Source organism: Emiliania huxleyi, assembly GCF_000372725.1.
Source record: "Emiliania huxleyi CCMP1516 unplaced genomic scaffold EMIHUscaffold_5, whole genome shotgun sequence".
Lineage (NCBI taxonomy): Eukaryota > Haptophyta > Isochrysidales > Noelaerhabdaceae > Emiliania > Emiliania huxleyi.
In genome coordinates, this window is record NW_005198244.1 from 598,408 (window position 1) to 622,993 (window position 24,586).

Genomic DNA, 24,586 nt, shown 5'->3' on the forward strand with positions numbered 1-24,586 from the left:
GGAGGAGCGGCGGAGGCGGCGGCGGCGGCGGCGGCGGCGGCGGCGGCGACGGCGGCGACGGCGGCGACGGGTCCGGCACGGCAGGATGGGTGCAGTGGCGGCGGAGTGTCAAGGCTGCGACTGGCGCTGCGGAGCTGAAGACTGCGATGAGGCAGCTGGGGGACGCGGCGCCGCTTTGCTCGGCGCTGTCTTTTTTCCAACGGCCCGCCGTTCACGGCTTGTGAGAGTGTGAGCAGGTGCCGGCTGCAGAGGGCCGCGCGGGCCGGGTTTGGCGTTCGAGTTGGTGGGGGCGAGGCTCGAGGAGGGCGTCGCGCTGTGAACAGCGTCTCTTCACTGCCCCGCTGTGAGAGCAGGTGGGCGAGGCTCGAGGAGAGCGTCACGCTGCCCCAGCTGGCGCTGCGCTTGCTCGAGCTCGAGGCGGCGGTTTGGCCGCGGCACGGGGTCGTCGCCGGCATGCCTCTTGAGGCCGCCGTGCAGGAGAGCGTGCTGTACTCTCGGGTACTCTCGGGTAATCTCGGGTAATGTTGGGTACTCTCGGGTAGTCTCGGGTACTCTCGGCTACTCTCGGGTTCTCTCGGGTACTCTCGGGTACTCTCGGGTAATCTCGCGTACTCTCGGGCCGCCGTCCAGGAGAGCGACGGCTCCAACCGCGAGTGGGTGCGCGCGGGCATCGTGTCGGTGTGGCGCGACGGCTCCTTCCGCGTGCGCGTTCGCTTTGAGAGCCGGTCCGAGCGGGGCGAGTGGCTGGAGGACTACGCGAACCCCACCAGCAAGCAAGGCCGCAAGGAGCGGGGGGCGGAGTGGCGCTGGCCGCAGCCGCCGCCGGAGCAGCGCGGCCGCCGCTCCCGCGCCGCCGGCGCCGCTGCCAGCGCCGCCGGCGCAGTGAATGCCGGCGGCGAGCCGCGGGGGAGGCGAGCAGCCGCCGTCGCTGCGGCGGCGCGTCGGTCGTTCGTGGACGGGCGAGGCGCGGCGAGCAGCGAGGAGGGCGAGGAGGAGGAGGACGTGGGGGAGGGGGAGGGGGTGTCGGGCAGCGAGGGCGGAGCGGCGCCGGCGGAGGAGGACGCGCCGCCCGCGCTGGGCGAGCACGTGCAGGAGCGAGATTACCCGAGATGACCCGAGATTACCCGAGATTGCCCGCGCTGGGCGAGCACGTGCAGGAGCGAGATTACCCGAGATGACCCGAGATTACCCGAGATTGCCCGCGCTGGGCGAGCACGTGCAGGAGCGAGATTACCCGAGAGTACCCGAGATTACCCGAGATTGCCCGCGCTGGGCGAGCACGTGCAGGAGCGAGAGGACCCGAGAGGACCCGAGATTACCCGAGATTGCCCGCGCTGGGCGAGCACGTGCAGGTGCGGCGCGACATCTCGGCTTCGAGTGTGGGTGTACCTCGGCCACGCGGCTCGCCACACGGCTCGTCAGCCCATTCGGGTAATCTCGGGTAATCTCGGGTAATCTCGGGCAATCTCGGGTAATCTCGGCCACGCGGCTCGCCAGCCCATTCCTGCCGCACGGCCAGGTGTTGCACCGGGAGGGGCGCAAGCGCCGGCGAGTCGCGGCGGAGGTCGTGAGGTTGCAGCCTCCTTCAGCGCGGACTCCGAATGTACGTGACGAATTAGGTGGGTCGCGGCGGAGGTTGTGAGGCTCTACCGCGGCGGCGCCTTCGAGGCGCAGCCCTTGCCCGCGCCAGAGGGCGGGGGCCCGCCGGGCGCAAAGGCGGCGTGGCCCGCGCGTGGCGTGTGGGACGAGAGGAAGATGCTCACGCGCGCCCCGCTGTGAGCAGGCGAAGCACTCGCTCGACGACTACCTCGGCACCTGGCGCCGCTGACCGCGCCTCGCGCCAACGGGCTAGGGGTGGGGGGGGTTCGGGAGGGGGCGGGGAGGGGGGGGGGGTCGGGCCCGGGGTTGCGGGGCCCGGGGGGTCTGATGGTTTGCTGGCGCGGGCGGAGAGGCAGCGAGGACGCGAGACGGCCGCAGTGGCCTTACGCGAGGGTCTGCGGCGGAGCCGGAGGCGGTGGGGGGATGGGCATGGGGCATGGGGGGGGAAGGGGGGGGTGCAACTCCGTCGTGCTCTGCCGGAGGACTCGTGAGAGGGGGGGAGGCCGGGTTTACAGCCGGGGCGCATATTTGCATGTCTACTCAGGGGGGCGGCTGTTGTTGTACCCTAAAACGAGCACGCATCCATGCATGCCACAAGTACTGTACTAGGTGGGCACGGCCGTCATGCAGCCCAAACGGCTCGCATGCGTCCACATGCATCGCCCCCACGACACTGCCGGCTCGCGGGGTCCCACCGCCGCGTCACCAAGCATATGCCTCGCCAATACTCCTCCACTTTGCGACCGACTCGTTGCCCTTGGAGAAGTAGCTCTTCATTGTCCGCGACGGCTGCGCAGGAGACCCCTTGAAGCGGTACTGCAGCACGACACTGCTACCAGAGTGCGGCAGGTCCCACCGCACGCCGAAGTCGTCCTCCCGATGGCGCGCGTCCGTAGGCCAGGCGTCCCAGTCCTCGTCCTCAGGCTCCTCGTCGCTGTCGCCGCCCCAGCCGCCACTGCGCGGCGCCTCGCCACGTTCGGCCACGGCGAGCAGGGTGCGCGACTCGGAGTGCCAGACGAGAGAGTCGACACGCGCGTTGCCCGTGGCGAGCTCATAGAGGCACCGTCCGGAGGCGCGGAGATCCCACAGCTTGATTGCCGCGTCGGGGGAGGAGGAGAAGACAAAGGGCCAGCCGCCGCCCCCGCCCGCCACGAGTGCGACCGCCGCAATCCCCTCCGTCCGGCTGTCCTCGAGCCCGAGCAAGGTGTGCGTTGGCCGCCGGGCGCGCACGTCCCAGATCTTCACGGTGCCGTCGGAGCAGCCAGAGGCAAGGGTTCCGGCCAGCTCCGGGGCGGAGGAGAGGGCGTTTACCTGCCGTATGTACCCGCCCGGGGCGGGGACGTGACCGAAGAGGCGGCTGGTCCGGCCGGCGGCCACGTCGAAGACCGCGATGACCTCTGCGTTGAGGGTGCCGTCGCCCCGGCTTCGCCCGTTGGCCGCCAGGGCGAGCTTGCCGTCACCCACGTCGCAGATCGCCGAGAAGGAGTTGGCGTGCTCGCCGGCCTCAACGGTCCTCGTGGCGTGGGGCGCCTCGCCTCTGGTCACGTCCACCTTCCCCTCCACCTCCTCGAGCCAGCACACGCCCTCCGCGTCGGAGAAGCTCAAGACGTCGGCCTCCTCCGATCCCTCGAGCACCTGAAGAGTGAGGACGCGCTCTCTCCATGGCCCCTCGCCACGGTACTGCCGCACGCCGCCAGTGCGCGCGTCCAGGCTTGCCGTGTTCCAAAAGGCGAGCTTGCCGGCCCCGCCCGGCGCGACGAGCACCCTCGCGCCATGGTGGGCGGCGACCGCCAGCGCGTCGGTCGAGGGGCTGTCCAAGGTGTAGCAGCACCGGCCCTCCGCATCGAAGGCCTTGAACCGGCGGCCGCACGCCTCGCCAAGCCACGTCAGGCCTGAGTGCGGGTCAACGGCCGCAGAGCGCACCGACGACGAGAAGAGCGTCTTCACGGCCGCCGGGTCGGACGCTGTGTACGACTCCTCCACCTCAAAGTATTGCGTCATTTGCTCGAGCACGCTCCCGGACGCGCTCCCGCTCAGGGCGGAGGCGCACGCTTCGAGGGATGCAGGCTCGGCCGCCCCGACAAGGGCCGCCGCCGCGCACTCGGCGAGAGAACGCGGCTCGATCGCCTTGGGCGCGAACCGCTTAGCCCACGGCTCGCGATGCTTGTACCCGGTTGCGCCAGCCAGAACGAGGGCAGGTCCGGCGGCGGCGAGGCAGCGGACGTCGCCGTGCAAGAAGTCGGACGAGACCTCGCATCGCGCCTCGCCGAGCAGGCGTGCGAGCGCGGGCACTTCACTCTGCCCCGCCAGCGGGTCCTCAGTCGCGGCTGCGTCGAACCGCGAGAGCAGCGTCGAGGCCTCGGGGCGCGAAGGCAACGCTGTGGGCGCGCGTGCCGCGCTACTTTCGCTCTCGCGCTGCATCTGCGACGAGATCCGCTCACGCATCTCCTCCTCAGTAACATGATCGCCGTTGGCAGCCGCCAGCCCAAGCATCATCTGGATCAGAGATGGATGCTCCAGGTAAGAGAGCGAGCTGCTCTCAGGGTAGCCCAAGCTGCTCTTGACGAGCATGGAGCCGTCGGCCAGGCGGCCGTCCAGCCCCCGCGTCATTAGCGCGTCGTGCGCCTCCTTGCCTTCCCGTTCGGCTCGGCTTACGGTACGGCGCATCGCACTATTCCACAGCTGGAGCTCATTGGGGCCGGTGTCGCCCTGCAGGTGCGCGAAGATCTCACAGAGAGTCTTGGGCTTGGGCTTGCCCGTCGCAGGCGGATCGGCCGCGTCCTCGCCGTATGCATACGTGGCCGTGACGCTGTCGGCTGCGCCGCGCCGCTTTCGTGCGCGCTTCGGTGGCATCTCGCTGTTTGCCTCGGAGGGCTGTCGGCGCGCGGGCAGCTCGGCCACAGGTGTTGCTGCTACGGGACGACTCCCGCCGGAAGCTCCCGCCGAAAAGGACCGCGTACGCGGGTCTGTGCAGCTGTGAACAGCAGCTCCTGTACGCCACCCATACCGCGTTGGTGTCCAGTCCGAGCCTGACTGTTCTTCACCTTCCTACATACATACATACATACGCCAACTCAGGGTGTACCCATACCGCGTTGGTGTCCAGTCCGAGCCTGGCTGTTCTTCACCTTTCTACCTACCTACCTACCTAGGGTGTGCTAGAGGACGAGCAAGCCTGCTCTAGCCTCGCACGTTGCTTCCTGTCGTCTGTTGTTTGTTGTGCCCTTGTTTGTTTCTCTTGGCACCTTGGAGTGCTAATTGAGTTTTTCCCATCGCGTACCGTGCTGCGTGCAGCTGCAAATCGTAAATTCATAAAATGTGGCGTGTAGACCGACTATAATCTATATATCCGTTTAGCTAACGCCTAAAACGCCCGACGCGTTCTCGGGTTAGCGCGACGTCAATCCGATAATAAATATAATAATAAATATACAGCGTGGACACGGCGACAGCGCGGACCCGGCGGTCTCACAGAAGGTACAGCTCCGAGTCCGGAGTCGCCCCAGCACTTTGGCTCTGGGCCGGCGCGGGGGCCCCAGAGGGTGTCCATGCGGGGGGGAGATGGGGTCCCATGGCCCGCCGCAGGCGCCGATTTTTTCGGGATTTTTTTCGGCGATTTTTTATTTGTTTTCATGGGAATTCGGCGTACTTGCGGCCATGCTATCACGCCTTGCGACAGCCTGTCGGCGCAGCTGACCGTGCCATGATGCACAATTGATCACCTGCATAGCTCGCGGCCTTAGTATCAAGCATTCAGTGACGACCTGATCGTACGGCCAGTAGGAAGGTGTCCTTCCATCGTGTGCACGCTTCTGGCGCAATGCGCGTCACGAACTGCCTCGGATTGGCTGCTGGCACTCTCGAGGCTATGCCTACACAGCCTCGCGCGCATGGGCAGTCAAGAGGGACCACGCACCTTCTCAGGACAGCGCCGGTGCCTCTCTCTTGGACCGGCAAACTTGGTGGTCTCGTGTCACCAATGTGGGACCAGTGCGGCATCGCGCCATCGACAGCTCTGAACTGCGCCTCACCACTGACCGGGAAGGCCGCCAAGTGGGCCAGCACAGGTCGCACATTGTGGCAGCAGTCAGCAGTCCATGGCTGATAACTAGAGCAGCAGCGTCAGGGTCGCAGGGTCGGATCGTGTCAAGCCTCTCGCCCGGCCGGCCGCGTGCAGACGTTGGCCTGTCTGCTGTCTGGAGTGATCTGTCGGCGGTCAGTACGACCGATCAGGTCGGAGTTTTCTGATGGTTAGAGGGTCTATCTGTATGTACTCCTCGAGATCTTTCCAAATCTGCCCTCTGATTAACCTAGCTTAATCGGGAAGTCGGTGCTAGCGGAGACTAGCGGAGCCGGAGCCCCGTTTCCGCACTGCGGCGCGGCGCACGGTGCCTCCGGGGGGCCCCGCGCCGGCCCAGAGCACTTTGGTTTATCTCGCGTCAATTAAAGTGCACATGTACTTCCTTGAAATAATCTTGTGTGCCACTCAGAGTCAGACAGCGTTGCGCGAGCATTGGAGAGGCCAGCCTCCGGCTTCTCAGCGTGTCGCGAGTGCTGTGTCTCTGCCTGCTCCAGCTGCCTTGTAGGGGATGTACGGCTTTAGCTGGGTCGTGGGTGCGGCGGGGGGGAGTCTCTCGTGGTTTTTTGTTACACGATTTGCGGACATTACGGATTTACGGATCCACCCCCCTCCCTCCCCGTCCCGCGCTGATGATAGAATATGCCAGAGATCATGTACTTCCTTGAAATAATCAAGGGCCGAGCACGCATCCAACCGCCGCTGACTGTCTGTTCCGCCGCGACCCGCAGCGCGAACCATCCGACCTCCCTCCCTCCCCAAAGGCGCGCGCTCAGAGGGAAGGGCTGAGGGAGACCGTCCCCTCCATCGCCGCCGGTGGCTTCTCCTCCTCGGCCGGCGCGTCGTCGTCAGAGCTCGCGTCCCACGCGTCGGGCACGCCCGAATCGCGCTGCTCGAACCGCTCCGCGCCCGGCTCCGCCTCGGGCTCGGGCTCGTCAAAGTCGCCGTCGGCGCCCGAGGAGCGCTCCGCGAGACTCGGCTCCTATATGCATCGCGCGCCATGCATCGTTAGGGCATGACTGGTACCAGGCCGAGGGGCGCTCCGCCAGGCTTCGGCGCCGGCGAGAGCAGCCGCGGCATCGCCCAGTTTGGCGGGAGGTTGGCCTCGAAGCCGTCCTGGCACGCCCGCGCCGACGCGAACTTTTGCATCCCCTTGAGGGCCGACCTATTCACAGCTGTACTGTTCACAGCTATACTATTCACAGCTGTCTGACTCGAGGTGCATCCTGACCGCCAGATGCGCTCAACCTCGAGGCAGACCGACGAGCCGCAGACGACCAACGACTCGCGCGCGCGGGACAGCGCCACGTTCACACGCCGCGCGTCGGCGACGAAGCCGAGCCCGCCAGCGACGTCCGCTCGGACGCAGCTAAGGATGATGACGTCCGCCTCGCGCCCTTGCATCGAGTCGACGGACAGGACGGCTACGTCCTCCAGCTGCGCGCGCGCCAGCATGCGCTCGAGGATGTCGCGCTGCGCGTTGTAGAAAGACAGGACGTTGATGCGCTCCTGGGAGAATCCGAGGTACTCGACGCAGTGCAGCGCGAGCGAGACGACCTCCTCCGCCTCCTTCTTGTTGAAGCAGGAGCGCTCTTGGAACTCCTCGTGCCCGCCCGTCACGTTGACAAAGCAGGCGGGGAGAGGGTGCTGCCGCGCGCGCGCCGTCGACGGGGCCGTCATGAGCTTGTTGAAGTAGAAGGTGGAAGAGACAATCTTGTTGATGGCGGGGTGCATCCGGTACTGCTCCGTGAGCATAAATGTCTTTTGGCCGGGGTAAGGCTCGCCCGCAACCGCGCCAGGGACGCCTGGTGCGGCAGCGGCGCCGCGGCCAACGCCGCGGCCGGCGCCCTTGCCGCCCTTGCCCAGCAGCGGCGAGGCCCCCTTCCCGCGGCCGAGGGAGGGGGAGGCGGCCGGGTTGCGGGCGGCGGCGAGCCGAGCCTACGTGAATACACCAACCATCAGGGCGGGAAGACGGCATCGTGCAGAGTCTGCAGAGCGCCGTGTGAGTACGAGGGGTACGAATACAGCTCGGTCGAGTACGGCTGAGGACGTGTCCTCTCGAGCGCGGGTCGGAAGAGAAGAGTGCGTGTTCAGCGTCTAGGGGCGGCGAGCCATGAGTGAGACCGTGTACCGCGCGGTGTCCGCGTCCTTCCACTTTGAGAACGGAGGCAGCTGCAGCTGGTCGCCCACCAGCAGCGCCGCGCGCGCGCCGTGCAGCAAGCAGCCGACGGCGTCTGGCTCGAGCATCGCCGCCGCCTGCTTAGCAAAAGTCCGGCTCCGGCGCCTCGTCTCCCTACATCTCCCTCTCTCTCGGCTGTATCTCCCCAGATCTCGCTGTATCTCCCCAGATCTCGCCTCGTCGAGAATCACAAAGTCGAACGTGAGCGGCTCGGCCTTCGCCCTCGCCTAGTCATGAGCGCACTCACCCTGACCTCCCAACGCCGAATGTACGAGCGGCTCGGCCGTCGCCCACGCCTTCTCCGCCGAACCAGCGCCCTCCTCCATGTCGCGTTGCAATCGGCGCGTCACCTGCAGCGCCGCCGACGCTGTGCAAGCAACCAGCCGGACCTCCTTCCACACCTGGCGCCGCGTGCTCCCCTTGCGCTCGCCCATCGTCTGCGTGTGCCGCCGCACGCTCTCCTGCTCCGCCTTGAGCCGCTTCTTCACCTCCGCGCGCCGCGCCTCCAACTTCTTCGCCTCCGCAACCGCCGCCGGGTCGGGCGGGGGCGCGGCGGCGGCGGCGGCGGCGGCGGCGGCGGCGGCGGCGGCGGCGGCACCATCCTCATCGCCGCCGCCGCAATCGCCGCCCGCGTCGCCGCCGTCGCTCCCGTCGCCCTCGCCGCCGCCGCCGTTGGGCGCCGCTTCCCCGCCACCGCCGCCCGCTTCCCCGCCGCGGCCCTTGGCCTTGCCGCGCCTCCCGCCGCGGCCGCCTCCGCCTCCGCCGCCGCCGCCGCCGCTCTTGCCTCCCCCCGCTTTGAGCAGTGCGGCATCTGGGACAGGCAGCTCGCGCAACTCCGCCTCGATCCGACGCACGTTGGCGGAGTGTTGCTCGATCGCCGTCTCTGCGGCGGCGACGAAGCCGTCGCGCGCAAGCACACTGCTCATGAGGTAGCGGCAGGACGCCTCCCCCATCGCCCGGCGCGAGCCAACGCACAACATCTGAGTCAGACCGGCAGCCTCGAGCTTCGCCACGAGCGAGTCGATGGCTTTGTTTGTGGCGGTGCACGCGAGGATGCGAGACCTGCGCGGTGGAGACGTCAGCCTCAGGGCGGGAGTACGGTACTGTGCAGTGCATTCAGAGCGCCGCGCGAGTGCAGCGGATAAGAGACAGTGCATACGGCAGGACACAGTCGCTACTTGGAATACAAGAATGCGTATTCGACTGTTAGGATGCGCGACCTCACCCGCCAAGGCAGGCGTGCACTCTGCTAGTACTTGTGTGCTCACACCACTACACTGTGGGGGCTGACCGAGCATGATGTATGTGCGCGTCTGTGCGCGTGTGGGACAGACGCTCTTGTCCTACGCGCGGGGCTTCCCGCGGGGGACCAAAGACGTACCGCCGCTTCTAGGATGCGCGACCCGGCCGGGACGCGAGACAGGCAGGCGGCGGTGATGAAAGACGACTTGCCCGTGCCGGGCGGACCTGTGGGGAAAAGAAAACCACCAAAGGTCGGGGCGGCAGTGCGGCAGTGCGCCGCGCATTCGAAGCACCGCGTGGAGACGCAGGCCGCGAGCACGACGAGTGCAGGTGCGTGCGGCGGAGTGCGTGCCCTCTCGAGCGCTCGTCGGAAGGCATGGAGTATGCTGTATGCCGTGTCCCGCGTCTAGATTTGCGGACCCTGCACCACCGTCACGGCGCCGTCGAGCCCGCACAGAGCAGCGCGCTGCCCCGGGTTGAGGCGCGAGAGCTGCTTCTGCACCTACATGTACATGTACCACACCTCCCGAGTCTCGAACCCGATGCGGTCCGGGTCGCGTCGGGAGAGAGAGCGGGAGAGAGAGAGAGAGAGAGAGAGAGAGAGAGAGGGAGAGAGAGAGAGAGAGAGAGAGAGAGAGAGCCGTGCTTCTGCACCGACGGAAGAAGGGACTTTTCGTCGAGGGGCGCCCACGGAGAGTGCGCCGCCGCCGGCGCGGCCTCCGGGCTGGTGAGGGCGGCGGCGAGGACGGGGTCGAGCTTGCCTGAGGACGCAAGGGAGAGGGGCGTCTCAGAGCGTCCCTCTGCGGCCAGCAGGCGGCACGCGGGGTCAACGCTTGCCGATCGAGCAGAGGGCGTGCACGCGCTGCAGCGTCGTGGACGCGGAGGCGAGCTCCACGCACCGCGCCTTGACGCGCGGCAGATCGCGAGGAGGCACCGCCCTCCCGTGTCTCAGCGCCTCGGCGTCAAAGGTGATTGCGCGGAACTTGTCGCCGCGCCTGTGCAGGGGAAGCAGGGAAGCACCGGCACCCTCCGACAGCTGCACTGCACGTCTGCCCGTGGCTGCGCCGTGTGTTGGCGGCAGCCTCTCGGATGCATCGCAGCTGCGCCGCGCGCATCTCGCATCTCGGATGCAGCTCGACCGCAGCGCGGCCGCATCTCGACCGCATCTCGACCGCATCTCGGCGGCGTCTCGGCGGCGTCTCGCCGGTCCGGCTGGTAGCCAGAGATGTAGAAGACGACGCCGAACTCGGCGGAGAGCCAGAGCATGTGCATCGCCGTCGGGTCGGGCGCCGCCTCTTCATCCTCCGACTTGTTCTCCTTGATCTTGACCGTGAGCCACTGCGCGCCGCGGGACGAGTCCTTGACAGGTCCGAGGACGGAGATGGTGCACTCGATGCCGCGCGGCCGCTTGAGCAGACCCTCGGTGACCTCGTCGCGGAACTCCTCGCCCACCAGCTTGAGCCACCGGTGCGCGTACGCCACCAGCTCCTTGGCTGGCCCGCCTCGGTAGCTGATGAGCGAGTCCGTGTCCTTTCCGAGAAGCGTAAGCAGCGTGTTCTCGGCCTGCTCGGCGTTGTCGAGGAGGCTCGCATTGGGGTTGGCCGCCGGCGCCGCGGTGGGGACCGCGGGCGCCGGCGCAGGAGGGGAGGGCTGTGACTCCGCGATGCTTGCGAGGCTGGCTCGCTCGCCCGGTACTAGCCGAGGTGAACTACTAGCCGCGAGAGTTGGTCAACAAGGGAAAAGAATTTTTTACAAGCCGTGTTTGTTATGAGGCGTGAATCCTTTAGGATTCTCGCCCGCTCTGCTGAGGGGAGGGGACGGTCGACTGGGCCGGTCGCTCGACCCGACCTTCTACTCTACTCTCAGTCTTACCATTCATGGACAATAGTGTCGGTGACGGCGGTCACATTCACAGCGAGGTCAGTTCACAGCGAGCAGCCGATCCTGACACGCTTCACTTTCACGGCCCCGCCGCGGCTCGAGCAAGGTCGATGGCGATCGGCATCTTGCCAGCTGTGGCTTGCCCGTCTACCGCTACCGCGCCTTCAGATACAGTCGCAGAGAGGCTTGGCTTCGCTCAGACGTCATTCGTGCCTTGCTGGCGCGTGCGGTGCCACGCTTTCCTGCGGTTCTCTTCGTTTATCGTTTTTCGTCGGTGCGATTGCCGTGGTGGCGGTGGGTGCAGTCGAGCCGAGTGTCGTCGTTGACGGCATCGCGCTCGTCTTTCGACTGCCTCGCTTCCTCTACGGGCGCGGGGACGCGTGAGTCAGCGCACAGTCAAAGTAACTGGTGTGCGTTGAATGTCTGTTGTCGTCGAGGTTTCTGCTGGGTCAGCTCACCGATGTGGCCCGGCCGGCCTACGCGACAGCATCTGCGATGCTGCTCAGCCGCTGACGCCGCGATGGTGGGTCGCCATTGCGTGGCCAGCAATCAGGCGAGCTGTGTCAGTGTCGTTACCGTTGCAGTGATTTGGGCCTCCGGCTATCTTTGATGCCACTGCGGGTCCCCAGACTTGGACAGATGCCAAGTGGCAGTCCATCCTCGCCTACCTCCGCAATGGAGGCAGGTAGTCGGCATATGGTCGAGTCTGGCGTCGATAGGACGCAGACCGATGCATTCTGCTTCAGTTCCTCGCGCGCTGTCTTGCAACCTTCTTCAGCCCATCGACGGCCAGCACCCAATGTCTGATTGACCCGCCGGCTGTGCGTCAGCAGCGGCTTCAGACGGGTCTGCGCCTGACGGGGATTTTGCATTGACGGGCTCTGCAGACAGCGCGTGGAAGCAACGACGCGAGGCCGCGGCCACAGTATGGACTGCTGTGGTCTGCGGGATGGTCGCCGTGGTTTGCCTTTGCGGATCTATATGATATATGCTCTGGATCCGCGCTCTGCTCGGTGCAGGGTGGTGAACTGCGAGCGGACTACTCGTAGCGACTGCAACCGCTGCGGATCAGGAGGCGATGCCACCTCGAGCCTGTACGCTCGCTGAATTCAGCTGTGGTCCTGCCGGGAGCAGGGCCTGGCTGACTCTCGCGCTCGTGTAACTGGTCTCAGGGACCGAGCGTGGGAGACGAGAGTATCTCCAGTTGTTGGTCCTGCCGGGAGCGGAACCCAACTGGCTCGTACTCGTGTTCCTGCCGGGAGCGGGGACCGAGTGCGAGTTGATACTTTCAAATGTCCGGATGGACAGTCAACCGGATTCGTGCTACTGCCGGGAGCAGCGGCCGGGTACGGGCGACATACATTCAGTGGGCCAGACGAGAGGTTGAGGCATCCCCGCCTTTGATTCCAGGGCGGTCGAGCAGCAGCCTGCAGGTGGCGGGCTGCTGCCGACCGACCCTAGGCTCCCGTTCAGCTTTCTTCCGCGTGTCGCATGGCCGTGGATGGAGGTATGGGCGAGGGTCGACCTCACTCGCCGCCGTTCATTACGGCAGACGCGGTCGGCCCCGTCTCGACGCCCTCAAGGGCGGGAGGCGGGCCACGACATGCCGCCCTCCGAGTAGTTATGGAGGTATGTGGCGCCGTCAACACGCTCCCGAGTAAGTCGGTGTGGCTGGGAGCGCCCTATCCAGTGCTCAAAAAAGAAAGAAAGAAAACAGACAACCCAAGGGAGGGATGGGAGGACGGCACGCCGCCACCACACAGGGATTTTAAGGAGAGGTGTGTGAACGGAATCGCAAACGGATTTCCCGCGAGGAATTCTTTTCGTTTCCGTCTATCTGGTGCGCAAGGACAACGGCGGCACCGCCCGTGTCCGCCACGTCACGCCGCTCGACGAGCTGCAACTCCTCCGCCGCGGCATGCCTTCCGGAGCCGCTCTCACCGACGTCAGCACGCAGACGCCCCCCGCCGGCGTGCAGCTCACGACGCCACCTCCCGCGCGACCATGCCCGCCGATTTCTTAACGAAATGGGTCCCCAAGGAGAAGCTCAAGCGCAGCGTCGACCACGCCTCCAACTCTCGGGCTCGCGCAGTGCATTGGGGGAACTGATCAATGCCGCCTCTGCGGGCCGAGCCCGCCCAGCGACATTGGGGGGGGTGCGGTAGGTAGACATTCTACCTCCCATCTAACCGCGCCTACCCTTTCTTGGGTAATGGGTAGACCTTTCACACCCACCGAGGTCATTACCTCTAACTAGTTCGTGCGTCCTGCTATCGTCCGCCTGCTTTCGTTGCATTCTCTCAGCGTGGTCTATGGTTTGCTAGACCCATGAGACCAGCCACGCCGCGCCCTCGGGCGCCTCCACCGCCGCCCTCAGCCACGCCGCTAGGACCGACGGAGACGTCAACTCCGCCGTCACACCTGTGGTGTGCCCCATGTGGCACCCCGACCTGTTGTCTCGCCCTGGCCCCCAAGATCGTTTTGGTCGTCACATTGTGATCCCCGACGTCGTCAAATGTCGCCCGCCTGTCCTTCCCCCCGTTCTCGTCTGGTAATCTCATCTTATTATCCCATCGATGCTTGAGGCTGGCTACTGCCACTTCGCTCCACAACCGTCCCGCCACCCCTGCCGTGTGCGACCCCGGCCCAAGTGCTCAAGACTGAGTGTAGTTAAATTCTTTTTTCCCGCGATGTCCACCTCGCCGCGCCGCTCGCGCCGCTCGCGCCGCCTCGCCTCGTCCTCCGCCGCTCCCTCGCCAAGCACGCCGCCGCCCATCCGCCTCCTCGATCTCCCCACGGAGCTCCTCGTCCGCGCCCTCTCTCACTGCCACAGCCCCGCCGACATCGCTCGCGTCGCGGCCGTCTCGCTGCTCTTCCACGCCTCGCTTGCGCTGGAGGGCATCCGCTTGTGGGCGCAAGAGCGCGGCTTCGAGCTGCCGGCGCAGCCAGAGGGCGAGGGCTGCGCCGTGCGGTGGCTGTGCGTTTATGCCTTGCTGTGCGAGTCCAACCCGCCAGCGAGGCTGGCGGCGAGCTATCGCTACAGCCTCTTTATCGACGGCGAGGGGCGGCTCTCGTCGTGCGGCAATGCGCCGTCCTTCATGCCAGGACTGCTTGGGCACGGCGAGGGCGTGACGCAGCTCAACACGCCAACCCGCCTCCCCTCTCTGCTGGGAGGCGAGCGCGCCGTGAGTGTGACGGCGTGGTGGAGGCACAGCCTCGCCCTCACCGCCGACGGCAGTGTCTGGAGCTGGGGCAGTGGAGGCGATGGCCAGCTGGGCCACGGTGACCGGCAGAACCAGCTGCTGCCCAAGAAGATCGAGGCCTTTGCTGACCAGCGCGTCGTCGCTGTGTCGGCTGGACGCTTCCATTGCCTCGCCCTCACCGCCGACGGAGCCGTCTGGAGCTGGGGCGATGGACGCGATGGCCGGCTGGGCCACGGCGACGAGCAGCGCCAGCTGCTGCCCAAGAAGGTCGAGGCCTTTGCTGGGCGGCGCGTCGTCGCTGTGTTGGCTGGACATCACCACAGCCTCGCCCTCACCGCCGACGGAGCTGTCTGGAGCTGGGGCTTGGGAGCCTATGGCCGGTTGGGCCACGGCGACCAGCAGGACCAGCTGCTGCCCAAGAAGGTCGAGGCGTTGGCTGACCAGCGCGTCATCGCTGTGTCGGCTGGTCACCAAAACAGCCTCGCCATCACCGCCGACGGAGCCGTCTGGAGCTGGGGCTATGGAGGCGAAGGCCGGCTGGGCCACGGCGACGAACAGAACCAGCTGCTGCCCAAGAAGGTCGAGGCCTTGGCTGACCAGCGGGCCATCGCTGTGTCGGCGGGAGGCGGGCACAGCCTCGCCCTCGCCGCCGGAGGAGCCGTCTGGAGCTGGGGCGATGGAGCCTATGGCCAGCTGGGCCACGGCGACGAGCAGCACCAGCTGCTGCCCAAGAAGGTCGAGGCCTTGGCTGACCAGCGCGTCGTCGCCGTGTCGGCTGGAGGCAACCACAGCATCGCCGTCTCCGCCGACGGCGACGTCTTTACTTGGGGCCACGGCGGCCACGGCTGCCTAGGCCACGGAGATGACCTGTCGAACCAGCTGCTTCCCAAGAAGATCGAGACGTGGGCGCCGGGGCAGTGAGAAGCCCGCGCAGATGGACAAGGAGGGGATGCTCAGGCTTCTCGCGGCGCTCTCAACGAGGAGAGGGTTCGGTTCGGCGTCACGGCGGGGCCGAGCCTCATGGGCGCGGCAGCGGTGGCGGCAGAGGTGGTAGAGGACGAGGCTGGTGTTGGCTGAGGCCGTCGCCGAAGCGGCGACCGCCGAGGCTGCGGCGGAGGCTGCTAGGGCGGGGGTGGAGGCGGCGACCGCCGAGGCAATCGGTCGGCCGTGGCAACTCAAGCTGATGCTGCGAGAGACACAGAGAGAAACTGATGCGGCCGGGCTCGGCGTTCGCCCATACACGGAAGGGGGGGGGGGGCAGGAGCGGGGCAACAGGGAGTAGGCAGTAGCCCAGGGGCCCCTTGAGAGACACCTTTAACACACACTCGAGCCACAAAAAAGAAAGAAGCTTCGGTGTTTTATTTTCCCGTGTTAGTGCCAGTGCGAGCCAGTCCCGTGCCCAGTGTTGTGCGAGGGAGCTTTGTTGTAAAATTCTTTTCCCGCGATGGGGGCGAGGGAATGGAGGGGGAGAGACGAAGAGCAAGGGCGAGAGGCAGGGGGCAGGGGACTGGTCGGTGGCATACTAGGGGGGGCAGGGTAGTGGGCGGCGATCGCCGCATACCGTCCTACGGCGGCGAGTATCGCTACACCAGGGAGGACAAGGACGTCGACGTGCGGCTGCTGCTGTTCGAGTCGTTCGGTGGGTTTGGGAAGGGGGGCGGCGAGATCCTCTGGGGGGCGGCGAACGTGCTGCAGAACAAGCTGACGCGCGGGCCCAGTACCTCGATGAGGTGACTTGGACCACTAAGAATTGGCTGGGGCTGCAGAAGCAGCGTATCTCAGTCGTTCTTCACACGGCCATCGCAGAGCAGATTGTGAATGAGCTTGCCAGCGGCGAGGGCGGTCGAGTGCACGGTCTAGGGTACCGAGGCAAGACCCCCCCCCCCTTCACAAAAATGTGTTTTTTGTGGCATCTCGGCATCTCGTCCTCCGCTCGCGCCGGCCGCCCATGCGCTCGCGGGGCTCCCCGACGGGGCGGGCCTCGTGCTGATGGACCCAGCCGAGGTGCCCGACCAGTCGGAGCCGCGCCGACGCGCTGCAATTTTCCGGGTGCCGTTCTCCCATCCCTCCCTTGGGTTGTCTGTTTTCTTTCTTTCTTTCTTTCATCCCTCCCTTGGGTTGTCAGTTTTCTTTCTTTCTTTCCAAAGAAAACAACTCTCTTTCACAGTGATGGAGCACCCCTTCTTTCAAGGGCGAGATCTCGATGCGGCGACGCTCCACTGCCACCCCAGATCTTGGTCGGGCCCGCGCACTATCTGCTTGTGCTCGTGCAGCTCCTCCTCGCGGTCGGACAGGCCTTCTCTCGCATCTCCCATGGTGCCGTAGCCTTCCTGACTGGGCGCGTCAACGTAGAGCATGTGTATCGAGACTGCTCTCATGATTCGTCCGTAGCCTGCGCATACACGCTAGATGTTGCATGTATTGCCATGTTCACCCGCCTCTCGTCTTGGCGCACCTTAGGCTCGTACAGTCGACTCGCTGCTATCTCATTCGCCTCCTCGGCGGTGATCCTGGTGCTGGCAAAGTGCAGCAAAAGCTGCCCCCGGCGCCGCCGCGGCACTCTGAGCTAGCCCGGCGCGCCGTGGTGCGTCGGCGGGTCCCCTACGACGACCTCCACAAGCCAACACGAGATTCAACGACGGATGCAGACGACTCCACCGCCAGCGGGTACTCCTCCAACGAGGTTTCCAAGGACAAGTGATGGGAAGCCGCGGCGCTGCACAAGAAAACTGGCGGTGCTTTGGGGGGGCATCGGGCAGGCTAGGCACGCGTGGCATGAACCGCTGGGACGACGCGACGTCTCGACGCTACATGAGATGCACACCATGCTCGGCTACGGCTGTAGGAGACTGGGGTGTGGGTGCGCGCGGAGAAGGAGGGGCTCACGCACCGCCCCGCTCTAACCTACGAAGCCTGGTGCGCGTCTGTCTGTGTTATCTGTCTAGGCGTCTGTGCGAGCAGTGAGAGGCCAGCCTGCCGACTACTTTTGAGAGAGAGCGGACGATTAACAAAAACGAAGGCCGCGCACACAAGAAACAGTGGACACTGCTGCCAACAACAACGCCGTAAAAAACAAAGAGCTCGCCCGCGATCCCACGCGGGCGTTGCGACCTCGATCCTCGTGCCCGCGTCGCCGCCGGGGGGACAGAACGCCCCACAGAACGTAACTCTCTCGCGCGCGCATCTCTAGCGCTCCGCAGCACACAAAGTGCCCTATTCCTACCTGCTCGCCCCCGTTGCGCCGTGCGCGTCGAGGCGTCGGGAGGGGCGGTGTCAGATGCTGACAGCGCACTCCATGTACCGCGGGTTGACTGTGCAACTGCCCATGTTGTCTGGAAAGGCCTTTGCGGGCGCGGCGGCCATCTCGGCGTCGAGGTCGCGCGCCATTGCGGCGAGCTCCTCCTGAAAGGTGCGGTTGAGCGCCTTCAGATCGGCAGCGTCGGCGGCAGACTGCTGCCCCGGGGGGGGCGGGTACAGGAAGGACCAGTCGTGCTGCTCGAAGGTGGAGTCGTCGCCGGGCATGAGCGTGGGGGTGATGGAGGAGGTGAGGCACATCAGGGTCGCGCCCTGCATCGCCGCCTCCTTGGTGCCGCAGAGGTCGCCCTTCTTCCATGAGAAGGAGGCGAAGGACGCGTCCTGCGCGTACACCTGCACAGCGCCCACCTGCTCGTGGCCCAGAGTCACGAGCTCGATGAAGCGGGTGAGGAAGCAGACGAGCAGCCTTCGCATCCGCAGAGGGCGGCCCCGCGAGGCTGCAAACGCGGCGCCGAGCTGAAGCCCGTACGATGCCACCGTCGACTGCGAGGTTGTGAGCATGATCTGCTCCAGGAACGCGACCGCCTCGTCATCTGCGGCGACGCCCTCCGGGTAGTAGCGCGCGCAATACGCATCCACCCACCGCGCGACAATGCCGTGGTAACGCTCGCAAGCCCTGTAGAAAGGCGTGTCGACGCCCCCGGACGGGTAGGCGGAGCCGTGGTGCGCCAGAAAGGCGTCGATCCAGTCGCTGTCGCCGTCGCCGTCGTCGCTGCGCCGCTCCGAGGCGCTGTCGCCCACCGTGCGCGCGAAGACCTTCTCCGCGACCGAAGCTGCAGTCTCGCCATCGGCGATCTCGTTGGTCGGCGCCTTCTTCAGCCGGAACACCCCGCGGAAGGGCTGCGCCCTGCCCTTGCTCTCCTGACCGCGCGGCGACGGGTTCTCCTCGGTCCAACGCGCGTTTGACCGAGTAAAGGCGAGCGCCGGCGCGAGCGCCCACGCGCGCGCGAAGCCGCCGTCCGTGAAGGAAAACGCGCGGTGCGTCGTGCCGCCGTACGCGCACAGCGCGGTCCGCGCCCAGTCGTTGATTGTGATTGCTCCAAACGTGAACGGGATGAGGAAGCGGCGGATCGGGTGGTCGGTCGACAGCTGCTCGCGCGTGGCGAGCATGACCAGCTCGGAGGTCTGCATGTGGAGCCCGAAGAGGTGGTCCACGAACGTCACCAGCGTGAAGACGGTGGAGCGGAAGGCAAACTTGGCGTACTCCCACTTGTACCCGTCGCCGGGTCGGTACACCTTGTCGACGAGCGTGCTCCACCACTCGCACTGCTCCGGCGTCTCCTTGCGCACGATCGCGACCGGTCGCCAGTCTGCGCCAAAGTACGCGTCGCCGCCGTAGCGGTCGCACCCCTCCTTGACGTCGAGCGTCGCCATCTCGTTTGTGCGCACCACGAACTTTGCCGGCTTCCCGTCCGCATCGAGGTAGGGGCAGTCCTCGGGAGCCAGCTCCACGCGGTGCGCTGCGAGGCCGGACCTGCAAAAGTGGGCGAGCGCCTCGTCCCCCGTCTTGTCGGCCCACTGCTGGTGGATCTTTGGGTAGACGGCGCCCACCTCATCCATCACAAACTTGACCGGGTTCTCGCCCGCGCTGAAGGAGGTCTGGCGCGGCGCGCTGCGCCAGCCCCAGGGAAGGTGGTACGCCGCGAGCCGGACAATGTCCAGCACCCTCGCCACTGGGATGAGGGTCGTCGAGAGCGTCTCCCCGAACCAGTTGCCGAGGATGACCGCCGCGTCCATCTCCTCCTCCCGGTAGTCCGCCACCACCAGTCCCCAGCCCAGCGGAAGCGGCGTCTTCCTCAGCTCGCGCTTTGGCTTGAGGGCGCGGAGATCGTAGGCGACTCGGCCTTCGACCCGCGCCCCGTTGAACTGGACGAACTGGGTCGTCAGCCGCAGCTTCTGGACCCAGAGCACGAACCCGTAGTACGGGTCGCCCCACTGCTTTGGCATCGTGCCGAACGTGAGCAGCAGGAAGGTGAGCGGCGGCAGCAAGACCACGAGCGGGGCGGCGATCGCGACCGGGAGCCACCACACGAGGAGAGTGACCAGCAGCGCGATGGGAGTGCGCGCCCAGCTTAGGAAGCAGCAAGCGCCGACGGCGCCGCGGAACGACCTCTCACCATTGATTATCGCCCACGAGGTGGCAGCGCTCGGTGACAGCGAGGCTGCGGCGCCCGGCGATGGCGAGGCTGTGGAGTTTACGGCCTGCTTCTGCTTGTTCAGGTACGCCTTCGAAGGAGGCGGACGCGAAGGCGGGGGCGTCTTCTCAAGGAGTGGAGCTGACATGCTTGGAACTGCAGGAGACTTCCTTCCTTTGCGCGCGGGAAGGTGGGCGGGGATCGTGCGTACCAGGTAGATGGGCACCCTGTTTTCTTCTCTTTGAGAGCGCCTTCGTTGAGAGAGAGAGAGAGAGAGAAACCGCCAATGGCCGTTATCCGTTAGTGCGGACGTCGCCGCGGATCGACCCTGCCGCGGGGCTGATGCGCGCACGCGGCGGCGCCGCTCTCTCGCGAGACGGCTGGCGACGCGGCTCGCCGCCGACGTACGGTGCGCTCGTCCGACGGTCCGCGGCGTGGCGTGCGCGGCGCTGAGCGCCGCTCTGCGAGCGCCTCTGCGCCTGCACTGCATGTCTCTGTTGCTGCTGGTGGTGGTGGTGCTGCTGCTGCTGGTGCCGATGCTGCTGCTGGCGCGGCGCGGCTGTGCGACTGGGCTCGACGCGCGCGTCGCGAGCGTCTGACGCGGCGGGCGGCGTCGGGCAGGTGCGCTTCTCTCTCGGGTGGTGGTGGTGGTGCTGCTGCTGCTGCTGGTGGTGCAGGTGCTGCTGCTGGTGCGGCGCGGCTCTCCGACGCGACTCGATGCGCGCGTCGCGGCTATCTGACGCGGCGGGCGGCGTCGCGGGCGGCAGGGGTGGCGGCTCGCAGGTGGAGGTGGAGGCTGGTGGCTGTGGTGGACTTTGAGTTTGTTTCATGGTCGAGTACGGGGACCGGGGGGTCAACAGGGAGGCAGGGGGTTCAACCAGGCGACGGAGGACCGTGGGCCATCGCGGGGACCACTCAGCCCGGAGGGCGCGGTGGAAAGATCCGGATGGTCTCACCCGGTGGGTGGCACCGAGGCGTCTTGGACGCTCAGCTCTACCTTAAGCTCCTGAGGAGCGCGTGGTTCTAACCACGTAGTATGACTACAACCCACCACAGACACCCTCCCCCACTCCTCACGTGTGTTCACACCCTCACCCTCTCCTCTCTCCTCTCTCTTGCGACGACTACGATGTCTACATGCGCGAGGTCTACGATCTGATGCGACAAAGCGGTGCCAACACGATGTACGTGGCCTCCGATGATCCAGGCGTGTTTAAGCGACCGCACCCGAATGTGACGATGCTCTACTCGACGAAGGCGCAGCCGTCGATGGAACATCTCAAAGCGCACACCGGCGCTGATAACTGGGACGTCCTCGTGCGCAACTGGGGAGGGACGCCCATCTTTGTCGAGGCGGTGATCGCGTCCTTCGTCGACGTCTATCTCCTCTCCATGTGCGACCTCTTCGTTGGGAAGTTCACCAGCAATGCCTTCCGCACCGCGTTCGAGCTGCGCTCGGCTCGCTCCTCGGGCGTCCATCCGTTCGTGTCGCTCGACAGCGCCTGGTGCTTCGATTATTTCACCAAGGCCGGGCGCAGCGACTTTGGCCACTTCATGTGTTAGCGGTGCTGGCCGAAGCGCTCGCGAGGAATGAAACGAGGGCAACCCAAGAGCTGAGGTGTCGGCTGGGGGATGCGTTGTCCTGAGCGCGCCGCTTTGAGCGCGAGAGAGCCGCTCGCACAGGCGACCTCCGCGCTCAGCAACAACGCTCATCGAGAGATCGAGGGTCCGCGAATCATGGCCGCACGTCGCCTATCGGCTCCCGCGTCGCCCGCACCGGTGCCTCGATCAGCTTCATCGGTCATAGATCCGCAGCTTCTGCGTCGCCTGTCCCAGCAAGCCGAGAAGGCCGAGTCCGGAACGGTGCTGGTCTCGCCGGGGCAGGAACGAGCGTCGACGTCGGATGCCGTGGCGCGCACCACGGAGCCGAGTGCAGCTGCGAAGGCCGCGCTGTCGCGCATGGAGGTGGCAATCGCAAAGGTAACTGCGGCCACTGGTGCCGGCGCGAGAATCGACGATGGCGCGAGGTCCCAAGCGATGAGCGAGCTCGAGGGTGCGATGAGCGAGGCGGGCGAGGCGAGCGTCCCCGGCCTGAGCCGGGCGTGGCGCAGCTGGCACGCTCTCAAGCAAGCGGACAGCCAGCAGGCTTGGGAGGTGGCCATGCAGAAGCTTTCAGAGGCCGTGCGTGACGCGCACATCGACGACGCTGCGCCACCGGCTTCCGCCGCGAGCAGCGCCGAGGCGACGGCAAAGGCAGCGGAGCGGCGTGGCGCATGCGAGGCGGCCGGCGACGCCGACCTGGAGCGCGTTCGTGTGTGTGCGTATGCAGAGCGGCGTAGCCCGGAGGAGGACGACGGCGAGTGGCTTTGCGTGGGCACTGCACTGAGTAGCTGCAGCCGCTTCTACTGGGTGGTGCTCAGCCGTGGCGTGGAGGGCACGGCTCCATTTGACGACGAGTCGGTCACGCTGGCGGTGGGTGAGCCGCTCGAGGAGCAGGCGGAGGCCGTGAATGCAGCCGCGCGCTGCTTTCACGAGAGCACTGGACTTACGGTGGGCGAGGCGACAGGACCGCCCGAGACGCGACCGAATGAGTGGTGCAGCGCCGGCTGACACGCGCAACTCAGAGGCTGTGCGGATCTGGCGAGCATGCTGATACCTTTACGTGGGGCGCCTCCACCAGCTCATTGAATCGCAATGGCCATTCATAACGTTCGTTTACGAACCGCATGCCATGTGAAAGCATGATTCGCATGGGCCACGCCACGGGCGCTGCAGGCGCGAGATGGAGGGTATGTAGCTCTACTCTCAACAGACGAGTACACGACAATCGGTGCCGTGCGCGCACCGGTGTGAACGGCTATTCGTCGTGTGGCTTTCGTGCCAAGCTAACAACGTAACAGCGAGCCGTTTGTGCGTTGAGAATCACAACGGCTTCCGCGCCGAGAGGATGCGATAGGCCTCGCTGCCGCCGACAGCAGTCGAGGTTCCGGCTCAGATGACTAAGCCTCGCGTGCTGCTTGCCGTCACCTCTGCCTGCACCAAGGGCTCAGCCATGATTGTCACTAAGCTCCGGCACTTGTGCCAGGAGCACGCGGAGCACATAGAGTTGCACATGCAGCTGAATTGCTTCACCGGCGAACTCGCACAGCTTTGGGATCCTTTGGAAGATTGGAACCAGCACCTCCCTGCGTCCTTGTCACCGCTTCTCCGTGAGCTCGCATCGTGGCATGAAGGGTCTCTTCTGGAAGCGTGAGCTGCCGCCAGCCGCAGCCGCCAAGGTGGACTTTATCTGGCTGTCAGACGGCGACATGGACCTCGCTCGCTTCAACCTCTCGGCGGCGTTGCGACAGATGGCTGCCACAAACGTGACGCTCGCGCAGCCGCGCGTGGACTCCGCCTTCCCGGGCGGCCGCTCCACCGACTACATCGCTCTGCGGGCAAAGAGACACGGCGAGGCTGTAGATTGGCCGCCCAACTGCCTCATGGTGCAAGTGGACCACATGGAGGTGCAGACGCCCATCTTTCGTGCTTCTGCGTTGGAGCTACACGCATCACCACCTGCTGAGCCGAATCCCCGACGCGGTGCTGCGCAAGACAGTTGTCGGCATGCCTCGCATCTGGTGCAAGATGCTGGAGGTGCGCTTCGGCACGCCGCCGTGCGGCCTGCTCAAGGAGAGCATCCGGCACCTGAACACGCACACGATCGAGCGTTACCTCATCCCTCGGGAGGCGCGCAACGCGTCTTTGCTCTTGCCCCTCATGCTCGAGCTGCTCGCACCTGACTGGGGGGGCAACTGGAGCGAGGTGGTCACAGATGCGTACAAGAAGCCACGCGGCCCATGCCTGACGACACGACAGGAGACGGACGCGTGGGCGTGGCGTGACACAACAGGAGACGGACGCGTGGGCGTGGCGTGACGAGGAGGCGGTGCGCGGCGGGCTTGCTGGCTTCAAGCCTCAGGCCCTAGCCAACACGGTGTGGGCGTATGCGACGGCAGACTGTTATCACCAGGCGCTGCTTGCCAACTGCTCGCGCGTGATCAGCGACTCGCTCGCGCGGGATCCGTCGAGGTGGAGCGAGGAGGACCGCCGTCAGCTGCACCAGTGGCAGCTCTGGCTCTCTCTGGAACGCGGGGTAGACGGGCAGCAGCATCTCCTCTCCGAGTCTCAACGTAAGCTCTGCTGCGACGCTATGCAAGACACGCTAGTGACGATATCGCGCTTGCAGCGCTCGGTTGCAGCTGCCCTCGCCTCCGTCCAGTCTGGCTTCGAGGAGGAGTATCTCGAGCCGCGCACTGGGCTACTTGCTCGACCTGGCGCTGCCCTCGTCACGCGTCGCGGTCGAGGTGGATGGCCCCTCTCACTTCCTGCTTACCGACGGCCGGGGCGTGCGCAAGCCCAACGGGCCAACGCTGCTCAAGCGGCGCCTCCTCGCGGCGGCTGGCTGGAGGGTGATCAGCGTTCCATTCTACGGGTGGGACGGCTTCGCGAGGGCCAGTGAGCGGCAAACCTACCTGGAGAGGGCGGTTGCCCCGCTGTTGCTGACATAAATAAATAAATAAAACGGGCACGCCAAACGAGGGGACCCGTCTCGGGTCAGGTGGCACGACGCTCATCGCGCCTACCAGCGCTGCCGTACAGGTTGCCACGACGAGGTCGAGCACGGCAGCACGCTTCTATACGCTCGCCGAGCCTTCCTTTCCATCCCATTACGGCTCTAGGCAGCCTGGGAACGGTGGCGGTCAGAGGCAAAGCCTACGAGGGGTGGTGGAACCACATGTCACGGCTACTGCCGGCTCGACCCCACGATAGCCTCCGAAGGCTGACTTTGCGGCACCATCATCGGACGATGTCGACGAGTTGGGTCGCTCTCGCGGTAGTCAGATGACCTCCCATGCTAGTATCATTGGCTAGGGCCGCAGGAAGCGCGGGGGAGGGCGCTGGGAGCAACACG

General features: G+C 66.0%; 4 protein-coding genes across 4 annotated transcripts; 1 reads left to right on the forward strand and 3 right to left on the reverse strand.

Moving 5' to 3' along the window:
• Nucleotides 1-2,301: 2,301 nt before the first annotated feature.
• EMIHUDRAFT_96308 (hypothetical protein) lies at nt 2,302-4,452 on the reverse strand (the record flags this gene model as incomplete). Its single annotated transcript, XM_005766975.1, has 1 exon — nt 2,302-4,452. The coding sequence occupies one exon, from the start codon at nt 4,450-4,452 to the stop codon at nt 2,302-2,304; it is 2,151 nt and encodes a 716-aa protein (XP_005767032.1).
• A 1,796-nt stretch (nt 4,453-6,248) lies between these two features.
• Nucleotides 6,249-10,973, reverse strand: EMIHUDRAFT_448144 (hypothetical protein; the record flags this gene model as incomplete). The annotated part of the gene is made up of 13 exons (XM_005766976.1): nt 6,249-6,659; nt 6,704-6,842; nt 6,909-7,615; nt 7,802-7,933; nt 8,048-8,083; nt 8,207-8,374; nt 8,675-8,918; nt 9,260-9,323; nt 9,519-9,600; nt 9,753-9,859; nt 9,930-10,093; nt 10,345-10,661; nt 10,959-10,973. 13 exons carry the CDS (start codon nt 10,971-10,973, stop codon nt 6,450-6,452), a joined length of 2,385 nt encoding a protein of 794 aa, XP_005767033.1. The 3' UTR covers nt 6,249-6,449.
• Nucleotides 10,974-17,166: 6,193 nt separating this feature from the next.
• On the reverse strand, nt 17,167-19,804 carry EMIHUDRAFT_432530 (hypothetical protein). Its single transcript, XM_005766977.1, has one exon. The coding sequence runs from the start codon at nt 19,778-19,780 to the stop codon at nt 17,456-17,458; it is 2,325 nt and encodes a 774-aa protein (XP_005767034.1). The 5' UTR covers nt 19,781-19,804; the 3' UTR covers nt 17,167-17,455.
• A 965-nt stretch (nt 19,805-20,769) lies between these two features.
• EMIHUDRAFT_197054 (hypothetical protein) lies at nt 20,770-24,182 on the forward strand (the record flags this gene model as incomplete). Its single annotated transcript, XM_005766978.1, has 9 exons — nt 20,770-21,188; nt 21,300-21,358; nt 21,440-22,182; nt 22,408-22,479; nt 22,589-22,841; nt 22,903-23,138; nt 23,227-23,507; nt 23,677-23,866; nt 23,979-24,182. 9 exons carry the CDS (start codon nt 20,770-20,772, stop codon nt 24,180-24,182), a joined length of 2,457 nt encoding a protein of 818 aa, XP_005767035.1.
• Nucleotides 24,183-24,586: the final 404 nt, after the last annotated feature.

Coding starts and splice junctions, on each gene's coding strand:
- EMIHUDRAFT_432530 (XM_005766977.1), bottom strand. CDS start 19,780: ATGTCAGCTCCACTCCTTGAGAAGACGCCCCCGCCTTCGCGTCCGCCT.